This window comes from Apium graveolens, chromosome 4, assembly GCF_009905375.1.
Source record: "Apium graveolens cultivar Ventura chromosome 4, ASM990537v1, whole genome shotgun sequence".
Taxonomy (NCBI): domain Eukaryota; kingdom Viridiplantae; phylum Streptophyta; class Magnoliopsida; order Apiales; family Apiaceae; genus Apium; species Apium graveolens.
In genome coordinates this window covers 178150116-178162976 of record NC_133650.1, presented here as the reverse complement: position 1 = coordinate 178162976, position 12861 = coordinate 178150116, and the positions used below count along the sequence as shown (strand labels likewise).

At 32.8% G+C, this 12861-nt stretch overlaps 1 protein-coding gene across 3 annotated transcripts; it reads left to right on the top strand.

Moving 5' to 3' along the window:
* Positions 1-223: 223 nt before the first annotated feature.
* LOC141720447 (potassium channel SKOR-like) lies at positions 224-12198 on the top strand. Of its 3 annotated transcripts, XM_074522868.1 has the most exons (13): positions 229-692; positions 6232-6462; positions 6565-6628; positions 7212-7551; positions 8135-8430; positions 8631-8711; positions 8794-8892; positions 9344-9565; positions 9749-9937; positions 10565-10640; positions 10738-11032; positions 11448-11569; positions 11793-12198. In XM_074522868.1, exons 1-13 carry the CDS (start codon positions 427-429, stop codon positions 12035-12037), a joined length of 2526 nt encoding a protein of 841 aa, XP_074378969.1. In that variant the 5' UTR covers positions 229-426; the 3' UTR covers positions 12038-12198. The 3 variants fall into 3 exon arrangements, 2 of the variants coding, with proteins under 2 accessions (XP_074378969.1, XP_074378970.1); XM_074522869.1 differs by lacking the exon at positions 8631-8711 and having other exon boundaries at positions 230-692; XR_012574355.1 differs by lacking the exons at positions 10738-11032; positions 11448-11569; positions 11793-12198 and adding an exon at positions 10317-10419 and having other exon boundaries at positions 224-692.
* Positions 12199-12861: the final 663 nt, after the last annotated feature.

Sequence of the window (12861 nt, the reverse complement as noted above, 5' to 3'; positions counted from 1 at the left end):
TGAACTTTCGATTTCGGTTAACAGGACTCCCTGTATATTTGTCCAGGATATGATCATAGACACATATTTTATGCATGCACGTGCTTACCATATTAAAAAATAGTAGCCAATCAAAATGAATTATACTTACTAATTTCGGAGCTGATGGACACCTACTAGAAAAAACGCTATTTATACACACAGGCGTACAATCATTAGTTACCTGTTTCTTTTCTCAGTCTCCCCTGGCTCTTCATATAAATATTGTGGTCTATTCATACACAAATCTCGCATTAAATTTTTGTGTCGCGTGTATCTTCATCTTCGATGTTCTTTACACACAGCACATCTTTAGTTTACATTCTTGTGCTTCAACTTCTCTAACTGCACATTCAAACACACGCATATCTATATGTAAGTAGAATAAAACTATAGATTGATTGAAGAATGATGACAAGTATAAGAAGCAGAGGAGGGAAACAAGATGAAGAGAGGATTAGTTGGAGAAATGGAGAGAACAGAAACGAGTCAAACGAGTACGAGGTAGAGGATCTGAGCGATGACATACAAGAGTCAAGAGGACATCATATGGCTCGAGTAGCTGATGAATTCGAACCCGGCTCGGCTGAGAATAGAAGAAAGTATAGCAGAGAACATATTTTTAAAGGTCTCAAAGACCTCTCCGGAGGTTGCTCCATTCATCCTGACAACAGGTACATACTTCTACTGTAAAAATGTACTCATTAATACTTGTGAATTTTAAAAATCGATTTTGAATTCCAGAGTACTCGTTGACAACTTACAACTATTCAAACAAGTTCTATTTGGTTGTTTTCTGATTTTCGAATACTTGTTGGATTGAATTCCGAGTACTCAGTTCTCAACGTTCAAACAAAGTTGATGGCAGCTTTTTGGGAGATTTATGGATTTAGATTTAAAGTTCGGGTGTTCTCATCTTTAGTTTGATTTCCGTTCGCATCTAAACTTTGTTTCCTATTCTGCTTAATTAAAAAACCAAACTGAATAGATCTGTTTAAAACGGTTAAGTAAGTTTGGTTTGTTTTTTTTTTTTAATAAAAGTTTGGTTTGGTTCGGTTCGGTTCAGATTTAAATAATTTGTTTATCAATATAAATTTAAACAGCCAAATTAAATTTACAAAATAAAAATTGAAAGTTTGAATCATATTATAAATGAGAAAAAGGAGTTCCATATTAACGTGATGGGCCTGTTTGGCAAATGTTAACGGATGTTTGTCGATCCAATTTATAAGTTGAATTTACAACTTATAAGCTCATAAGTTAAATGTTAGTAATGACGTACATTTTCCCAACTTATTTTTGATTTTTGATTTTTTATCAGTTTTAGTTTTAAAATATATTTTTTAATGTTAATCTAACTTAAAATATGATAATTAAGATAATTATATTTAAAAATTATTTATTTTGGTTCAATTAAATAAAAAAATGACTTATAAGTTAAATTATTTAAACACTTATATAACTTATAACCATTTATCAACTTATCACTTATCAGTCACTTATTTCATTTAAGTAGTAAGTTACTTGTTTTAAGATTTCCTAAATGGACACGATATAAACAAGTTTTTTACATCAGGTTAAACGACACATTTTACTTATTAAGTAAATTAGAGAGGGGTGACCGCATTTTACACCGATTTTCAAAATAGTGGCCAAATTTTCTAATTTTCAAAACAGTGGCCAACTTTTCCTTACTCCCTTCAAAAAATGATTGTCATCAACTCTTTTTAAATTTTGACTTTTAAATAATATATTTAAAGCATAAATTACAAAATAATGATTATTCTTCACACCTATTTTCAAATATAGTGATTAAATTTTGATAAATAATTGAAATGTTTTTTCTCATTTTAAAAGAATGGTTTTGTCAAATTATTTTCGGGACTCACACCTTTATTGACATCCCAGAGCTGTTCCTGGGAGTTCTCGTCGCCGTGACGTCCGGTGGGTGTCCCCATGCGACACAGGTCTGTTTATGGTGCATGACCATAGTGGCCCTCGTCTAAAAAATTAAAACAAATTATAAAAGAGTAGAAAATGACGAAAGTGCGAGACTACTGTATATATATCTATACTATACTATTATAATTAATTAACACCTTCCAAAAAATATAAGTATAGTTTCCCATAATAAAAAAACATATATATATATATATTAACATTTCATTAAAATAAAAATATATAAAAAAAAGCACTCCGCCTAAACTCCAACTCGAACTCTTCTCTCTAACCAACACCACATACATGTCTTGCATAATTTCCAACATCTCACGGTTAGAAACCTTGCTGAACACGTATAGTAAAATATATAATATTTATATGTTAATTCTGATTGTTATGAATTTCAAAATAATAATACCTTTTAAATTACATTTTCAAGTAGATAAATTTTAGAGTTGTGTTTTAACAAAGAGCTAAATATATTTAATTTATGATAGACATGTAAATAAAAAAACATTTATAGAGTTAAGTTCATTAATTTCAAAAAATATATTTATTATGTTTTATTTTTTATTATTTTTAATTTACGTTTTCTATTTAAAAATATTAGATAAAAAATCATGTTTAGTTTGGTAAGTTGGTTATCCCTTATTTTTTTATTAAAAATAAAAATAAATAAAGTTACACACATGCTAAACTACAAAATTACTAAATTGCTAAATTATTATATATAATTTCATTATCCCACTAAACTATAACCAAAACTTATAGTTCCTTCCTAATTCTTTTATTATTTTTATTATCAATATATAACTATTATATATTAAAATTAATATATTAAAATTAATATATAATTGAATAAATAAAATTTAAAATTTATTTAAATATTAACGAAACTCGTGAATCAGACTAAGGCGGTAAAAATAATTACCAATCCAAAACTAAGTACCCAACACATGTATCTTACAAATTACTACCCGTCGCACTCATTTCTTTACATTTTTTTCACATGTTTGACATGTATTTTAAGACAATTATAAAGTATAGTTCTTGAATTCATTTTTAAAAAATTTCTTTTCTTATATAAAAATTTAAATATTATATTTTTATTTAAAAAAAAAAAATTTAAAAAAAATTATACAACTATATTTAATAAAAGCATTAAAATGAGTGTCGAATCCTCCACAAATATAAACAATTGAGGGGACGGAGGAAGTACTTCTTTAACACTGTTATGCCACGTTTTGGCATGACAAATACTTTTTAATAATTCCGTAATTTGTTAATTATTAATTACGGCTAATAATTAATTGCTTAAGCCCCAAGTTATCCTCTCTCCGAAACGAGGAAAGAATCAATCTCAATAAATCAATAACGGAAAATATCTCTCAACGATATTCTTCAAATCAGGAAGATATCACAACGCTCAGATTAAATCAGATAAAATCGGTAATTACCACATTAACGAAACTTATCCCTAAAGTCTCTTAGGGATAAGCCCAAATTTCACAGAACTGCGTAGGCTTGATCCAATATAAATTGGTACGCAGGCATCTTGGCAAAGGGATCCGATACAATGAGACAAATCGAGACACCTCCCAAGTCCAGCCCCTCTTTTTCATAAACCCTAATCTCACAACTACACACAAATCGCTCTAATATTCCAGCAACCCTCCAATTTCGTGTTGTTACGAAATTCCTCCAACAACATTTGGCGCTAGAAGGAGGGGTACTTTATTATTCGAGGAGGACGAATAATTTTACAAAACTCGTGGGGTTTTGGTTTATCCAGAATAAATAATAAAAAGGTTCTTGGCACATGGCGGATGAATTGCAAATAACGAAGAGGACCGGCAGGAGGCGCGTGAAACAAAATGTGGGACCCACCAGAAGAAACAAAAACACAAGAACGTGATTTAAAAAAAAACAAGAATCGGAAGAGCACTTATGGAATAAAAAAGATGGAAAGTGAACATTATGGCCTCATGATAACAGGTTGGCTCATGGGTACGGAAAGAACACAAAAAAATAAAAAAAATGGTTAAAGTGGAGGAATACGGCAGGCGAAGCATGGCAACAAAAAAAAAAGAGAAAAAAAGCCTCGCAGGATCACGACGGCAGCCAGCAACGGAAAAGATGATCAGAATTCGGAAATTCACAATCGGCCGGGGAAGCGGAAAATAAAGATAAGATTTTTCTTCTCCTGATTTATTTATGCAAATTTATTATTACGTGATGAATGCATAGATATTATGTTTTTCTTCTAATTTTTTATAAGAAAAATATTTAGTGATAAAATTCGTGCGAGTCACATATTTTTATGATTGTAAAATTATTGCGTCATCTTAATTTTGGACGACACACATATTTTGGGAAAAAATCGTACGAGATATTTATTTGAGAGAATTGTGGATTTTTAGAAGATCGTACGAGCTGCATCTTTTGGAAAAATAAATTATATATGCGAGATGCATAATTTTGGGAAAATATTTAAGAAAGAGCATTATTTTTGGGAAAAATAAATATCGTGACAATTTTAAATTGGCATATTTATTATGTTTGAATTGCGTTTAAAATATTTTGCATATACTGTCGCGATAATACATATATGTCGAAAAATATTTTCAAACTTGTGAATGGGAATTGCTATGTTTGGTAGCTGAGACAACCACTTGGAATGATATACACTACCGATTGTGAACTTGTATTGTTGACACCTTACGCCTAGATAGGCAGAAAGATTACAAACGGAAAGATTGAAGGTATGAGCTCACCTTATCTCAAGTATGGAAAGAGATTCAAGGTGCGAGCTCACCTTATCTTAAGTACAGAAAGAGATTGAAGGTCGGGAGTTCCGCCTTATCTTTTGCTGAAGGCATGTTTGTTGATCTTGTTACATTCATATAATACTAGCAGTTCACCTCAATAATACAATTTTACAATCGGCTGTTATATCTATCTTGAAGTGTGTACGTCAAGGTCCAACTTAACATCATTGTTCGTAATGGATTTATAAATTTGTGCTCGCACAACCACAAACAAGGGAAATATGTATCTTTTTCGGATCTTGCATGGTCTCGCACGTGCATTCGCATAATTGTTTTGAGCACGAAGGTGCTCTATGTTATTTACCAAACTCCGATTTTTAGTTGTTTCAGCGATTGAAGAATATTTAGTTCTCCACTGCAGCAAGCTACACTGAAGAACTGGGGGGTAGTTGTTATGCCACGTTTTGGCATGACAAATACTTTTTAATAATTCCGTAATTTGTTAATTATTAATTACGGCTAATAATTAATTGCTTAAGCCCCAAGTTATCCTCTCTCCGAAACGAGGAAAGAATCAATCTCAATAAATCAATAACGGAAAATATCTCTCAACGATATTCTTCAAATCATGAAGATATCACAACGCTCAGATTAAATCAGATAAAATCGGTAATTACCACATTAACGAAACTTATCCCTAAAGTCTCTTAGGGATAAGCCCAAATTTCACAGAACTGCGTAGGCTTGATCCAATATAAATTGGTACGCATGCATCTTGGCAAAGGGATCCGATACAATGAGACAAATCGAGACACCTCCCAAGTCCAGCCCCTCTTTTTCATAAACCCTAATCTCACAACTACACACAAATCGCTCTAATATTCCAGCAACCCTCCAATTTCGTGTTGTTACGAAATTCCTCCAACAACAAACACCAACAATGGGATTGAAATTGGTCGAGATTTCTTGAAGCAAGAGCAAGAAAAACTTTAAAAATGCCGAACTATAAAAACATGAAGATTATGTCACAAAATATATTATAATATACTACCTACGATAATGTATTGTATCTTTTTAAATTTAATTCTATAATTGTAAAATTAATTAAAATAAGATGTATTCAAAATATTAAAATTTTGATCAGTCAAGTATTTGATTGATGCTTACACGAGGTAATGTGCCTATTTATGTATAAAAATTTGAATTATTAATTATTTAAAAAAAATAAAAAAATTTAAAAACGTGTTATCAGAATATTATATTATATTTTGAATAAAATAATATTCGAAAATAAAGGCTTATTAATTAAAATATTATAGAAACAAATGCACGGGTTATATACTAGTATATATATATATATTGTATATTTATATATGTCTTTACTCCATGGAGAACCCATCTAATATGAAGAACCATAAAAAACCATTAATTTTATTATAGAATCTCATCATAAATTGTTGGCACGGTTTGTAGTATTTCAATAATGCGTTGAGGTTCAATGCAGGTGGTATCATACATGGGAGAGATTTATATTGGTCTGGGCAATGTACTCATCTTTTCTTACACCATTCCAGTTTGGGTTCTTTAGGGGATTGCCAAGAAACAGAAACCTTTTCGTACTGGATATTGCTGGACAAACAGCTTTTGTTATTGACATTGTACTACACTTCTATGTGGCCTACAAAGACAGGCAAACACACAAGATGGTGTACATGCGCTATCCAATTGCTATGCGGTAAGTTTTTCTTCTTCATGTCCCATATTTATACGCAATACGTGTCCGTTCATCACTCGCCCCGCACAAACACTTCTTTTATTTGTGTATAATCTTTTGCAGGTACTTAAAATCTTATTTTGTTATCGATTTGCTGGCCTGCTTGCCTTGGGATATAATTTATGGGGTATGAATCTTTTTAAACATCATAGTTTATTTACCTTGGTTCTGACAAATGCGATGAGGTTTTATCCTTATTGTCCTCAGAGCAGCCTCATGTTTTCACTTTTCATTCATAGCCTCAGAGTAATCTTATTTATTTATTTCCCTTTTACATTTCTTTCACCGTTAGTAAGTAGTAAGCTCACTATAAATATTAGTAGAATTTTGTGTATTGTTGCCTGTGAATTCCAAGTTTTGCATGTGACAATTTTATTTATCTATTGTGAGTTCGTCCCTCTTCCCTGGTTTTACAAAACTCTGAAAGGTAAGGTCAATTCCTCTTCTCCCTGGAGGCTTTCTGGCATTTCAAGTGCTCCACTTCTGCTGTACCAGGGGATACCAGATGCCAACAAGGAAGTATTTATTAACTTTAGCTTATGTAATTATATTGATGGTGGTAATGTTTGTAGTTCAGGTCTAAATTTATTTACAAATTTTAGGTACTGTCATCTTATAGATGTCTACAGACTACAACTCAAAAGTATTTATATGTTAAAACTTCAATAATGTAGACTTATGCAACTCTGTGCATAATATGTATTATCCAGGCCACGGGAGATAAAGAGGCAGTGCGGTGTCTTCTTTGGATCAGGTTAAGTCGGGCACGGAAAGTTCTGACATTTTTCCAGAAGTTGGAGAAGGACATACGGATTAAGTATCTCTTCTGCAGGATTGTGAAGCTTATTGTTGTTGAAATGTACTGCACTCATACAGCAGCATGCATCTTTTACTATTTGGCTACCACTCTCCCAGCAGAGAAAGAAGGATACACATGGATTGGAAGTCTGAAATTGGGTGATTACAGCTATTCAAACTTCAGAGAGATTGATCTGTGGACGCGTTACATAACATCTTTATATTTTGCCATTGTTACTATGGTTACAGTCGGTAAGTCCCTTATAGCCACAAATTATAATGAATTTTCATTTCATCAACTTGTCTTGTATATTTTATCGTTTAAATGAAATAAAATTTAAATGAAAAGGATGATGAAATAATGTGATAATGACAAATAATGAATAATATCCCCGAGCTTGTACTGAATTCAATGTTTCAGAATGAAATGACTATTTAATAGAAGAATTAGAACAGATATATGTTTGAGAATAAAATAACTATTTAATCCATGAATTAGAATACACATCAGGGCTAGAGTATGGTAAAAACATCTACATGAGGACTAGGCTGTAAATTTTCAGGATTAGTCTTTTTTGTTTTCCTTCAGACTATTTTAAAAAAATTGGTTAAATATTAAGTGAGAAACAACCAACCGTCCTATATACTTTGTGAAATCTTTGACATTGTTTATTATTTGTTTGAAGGTTAAGTTTGTTAGAATAATATAAGATCCTGGAAAGGGTCATTCTCTAACACCTTGAGGTTTTAGAGTAACTGGTTCCTTGACAAAGTTGTTATGATTTCAGGGATCTTTTGTAATGATAAAGGGACACTGTTTTGTTTTGTTCTACAGGTTATGGCGATATACATGCAGTCAATCTGAGAGAAATGATTTTCATTATGTTCTTCGTATCTTTTGACATGGTTCTTGGGGCTTATTTGATTGGTAATATGACAGCCTTAATTGTGAAAGGATCAAAGACAGAGAGGTATCGGGATAAAATGACAGACATCATCAAATATATGAACAGAAACAGACTTGGGAGGAACATTCGTAACGAAATCAAAGGTCACTTTAGGCTACAATATGAGAGCACTTACACAGATGCTGCTGCTCTTCAAGATCTTCCCATTTCCATTCGTGCAAAGGTAATTTATTATAGGTGTCTTCATGTTTATCCTGCGAAGCGAAGCATATGGAATAGAGAAACACTTACCCTTTGCTCTTCCGCGCTTTCTGCGGTTATTCAAACTTCATCTTTCCATGTATTGGACAATTTTCTGAATATTTTGCTAAAAAAATATATTCAGTATCCGTTATCCATGCTGAGATGCTTTCTTTCTTGCAGATTTCCCAAACCCTTTACATGTCATGCGTTGAAAATGTTTCTCTATTCCAAGGGTGCTCTTCAGAGTTTATCAGTCAAATTGTATGGTTCTTTAGTTCTTTAGTTCCTTTTGATCGCCAAAATTCCAATGAACATGACATAAGACTTTCTATTATCATATCAGGTGACTAGAGTCCATGAGGAGTTTTTCCTCCCTGGAGAAATAATTATGGAACAGGGAAATGTAGTCGATCAACTTTATATTGTGTGCCATGGTCTTCTGGTAGGATCACAATCAACTAAATACTTCTCTCATTGTTGCATTTTTTTCCTTATGAATTGTATACGGTCTTTATGATTCGTAGTTCATTTTACTTGGTCATATATATGGAGAATAGTTTTACTTCATATGATCACATATTATCAGGTTTATAGAATATATAGTACGGAGATCAGTACTGAATCCTGTAACTGATTTGATCTTCCTTACTACAAATATGCAATCTTTTCCTTATACTGAAAAATTCTGTTGCATTTATATATTGGAAAAGAAAAATCAAATTACAGGATTTTTCATCGTATGCCTAGGATAAGGAGAATCGTCCTTCATTGCACTCTTCAAACAATATGATACTACTTGTATTACTTAGTTAATTATTTTGAGATCTATGCTGTTCTTAACAAAGATTCTGATATCCAAATGTGTGTAATTAAACAACCTATTTTTTTTTCAGGAGGAGATTGGTATATGTGAAGATGGATCAGAAGAGACAGTTTCACTTCTGAAACCTAATAGCTTATTTGGAGAAGTCTCTATTCTTTGTAACATCACTCAGCCTTACACCGTTAAAGTTAGTGAGCTCTGCAGGCTTCTAAGGCTTGATAAACAATCCTTTTCCAATATCCTTGAGATTTATTTCCATGACGGGCGAAAAATCTTGAATAACTTACTAGAGGTAATCTATCTGTAACACCAATGCCTTCCTTTTCATATCCTTCCCATGGTTGTATAATATCTGTATCTAGAAATAACTACGAATCATTTGAAATTTTTGACTGATACTATTTATATGTACATAAACTTCAAATTTTCCTAATTACGCTGTGCACAATAGTCATCTGATTATATAAGCTTTTAGGGGGAAGAAACAAATGTTCGTTTAAAGCAACTTGGGTCCGATGTCACTTTTCACATTAATAAACAAGAGGCAGAACTTGCACTTCGGGTAAACAGTGCTGCATATTATGGTGATCTATACCAGCTGAAAGGCTTGATTCGAGCTGGAGCTGATCCCAATAAGACAGATTACGATGGCAGGTCACCACTGGTATGACTTGGCAGATATTTTACAGCATTAATGTTTAAGTGTTTTTTCCTGAATGTAATAGCTGCTGAGGAAAAGATAATAATCAAGTGATTTCCAAAAATGTGTATCTTTTGTTAAAAGAAGCGAAGAATAGTCATAACAACTGAATGCGAGATAGACTAATGCTTATCATACAAAGAAAAACACATTTTGAGGACGTCAAACTTTATATTGTAGATATTCATAGTTATCTCGTGCTCCTACAAAATAGATGATATTGGTCCTACAGTCTTGCATTAAAAGTGATCGTGGTTAAATCTGAGATTATGTGATAGTAAAATTTGCAATTAGTAGTACTTCTATGTCACTTCATATCTTGCAATATATTTGCTGCATTTAGGTCAACATGGATCACTCTGCAATTTGAAAAGGAGTATTGTGCAAGGAAAAAATGTTGTTGCATCTGTCACTGCAAGAGTCCAAATAAAGATAGAAGCCTGCATGTATGACAGGAAGTAGAAGGGTCTTTGTTGCATTTTTCTCATGCTACGTATGCTTAAATACCATTTTTTACGTTTACACATTCAATTTTAGAACAACAAGATTGTATGCCAATGATTATATTAACAGGTGAATATTTTATTACAGCATCTTGCTGCATCCAAAGGATACGAAGACGTTATACTTTTCCTAACTCAGGAAGGAGTAAACATCAATATTTCAGGTAACATTAAAATTATCAACACTATATTTTTCTTAAGTTTTGTGTTTTGGTCTGTCCTTATTCATTGAAGTAGTAACTAATAGTCCTTTCTGTATAGATAATTTTGGAAACACTCCCCTCTTTGAAGCCGTCAAGAGTGGACATGATCAAGCAGTTTCCTTACTGATTAAAGAAGGGGCAGTCCTGAAAATCGGCGATTCTGGTCCGTTTTTGTGTACCGCAGTTGCAAGGGGGGATTTTGATTTGATTAAAAGGGTTCTACGTGCGGGCACTGATCCAAACTCCAGTGACTATGATCACCGAACTCCACTTCACGTTGCTGCCTCCCAAGGCTTATATTTATTAGCAAAGCTGCTTTTGGAATCAGGGGCTTCTGTTTTGTCAAGGGACAGGTTCAATTTATATATAACTTATTCCATGATGAAATTTACTGATTATCATTCTTTTAGCAGTTCCATTTTACATCTTTCATCTGTTATATAATTAAATTGAGATCAAATATGAGGCTGGTATAATCCTGCAAAGTTTTAGCCTCATGTATATTCCTTTAAATAAATTCATATTTCGGTTTATTTTATGAGAAAAATCTCCCTGCTGCTGCTAAATGTCCAAAAAATGGGGTACTGGCCTAGGGATATACATAAATATTTTTTAATTTTACTTGATCTGTGTATCTATTCAAGTTTCTCATTTCAAAAACTAATAAATTTATTCCACATGTTTACTTCTTTTCTTGTTGTGTATCAAGAAGATTCACATAAAAAATTTCAATTAGCCACAACTTAGTAGATTTGAACCTTGATGCAGATGGGGAAACACACCACTTGATGAAGGGAGAATGTCTGGAAACCAGAATCTGATCAGGCTTCTTGAAATAGCAAAAGCTTCTCAGTTGGATGAAATTTCAAACCAGTCCCATGAAATCACAGGTGGGAACTTTTATTTTGTAGTTAGACCCGCAGATAACGGTGATTCATTGCCCTGACATTTCTACTAATATTACTTTAATCACACAACCACTTGTTTGCATTTTGTGGCAGATTTCGTACTAATAATCGTAGATCTTTCTCTTTGTCTCAGGAGTTTCTTAGAAAGTCATACCAGTAGAGATATTTCTTGAAATAAAATAGTTTTGTTTTTAAATGATGACAGATAAACCGCAACTCAAAAAATGCAGAGTGTATCCGTTCCACCCTGACAAGCCAAAGGAGAATAAACTGGGGTATGGAGTGATGTTATGGGTTCCACAGAGCATGGAGCATCTCATCCAAAAAGCAGCAGAGCAGCTAAACTGTCCTCAAAATTCTTGTATAGTAACAGAAGACGCCGCCAAAATAATGGATGTGGATATGATAACTGATGGTCAGAAGCTGTATTTGATCAATGAAACACAATAGACAGGCACGGTTATATGTTATTACATTCGCGAATGTATTATTAATGTGTGATGTGCATATACCTTCTTTGTGGGAGGTAATAAACACATTTTCTCGACTCTGAATTTACGTGGAACCACTTGTATCATTATTGTTTATCAATTCAATACACTTGGTAATTATGTTGGATAGGATGATCGAGCAACGCCGGTAATATACACTATGAAATGTGCCCTGACGAGCTTTTCATTGAAAAAAGAAGTAACAAATTAGACAAAAATAAGTGCTTGTTTGTTTCCAACCAAAGGTTAAGCATTAATGTATAATTGAGAGTATAGAAGGTATATTCAACATTTATGTATAATTTGGTAGAAGCTGATGAAATCCGTGGCATTACCTGATGATGACAGATTGATGTATAGTGCGCAATGAAGTGGACGCCATCACCCTGTGGAGGCTGTGTTGTTGATGACTAAGTAAAGTGTTCACTAGCTCAAAAGTTTCTTCTCCGATTATGTCACCACACCATTGACTAATGATTGTACGTGTATCTTCTTAATGTATTCCAAATATATAGGTATTGTCATATCCTCTTATATTTTACTAGACATTAAAATCAACTTTATACTTGGTGCTCTACAACTCCAATGTTGGAGGATTTGCAAAAATTACTTCACTCACTGGAGATGATAGAGCTGTTTGGATAATATATGATCCATTTAAGCATTCTACCGTACATTGTTAATGAGTCACCTCTGGAGAATTTTGAGTTTCAACGTGTTGGCTATTCGATCTCTCTGACCTATTTTATGTCTTTGAATGTAGATATTTCACCTTCATTTTTT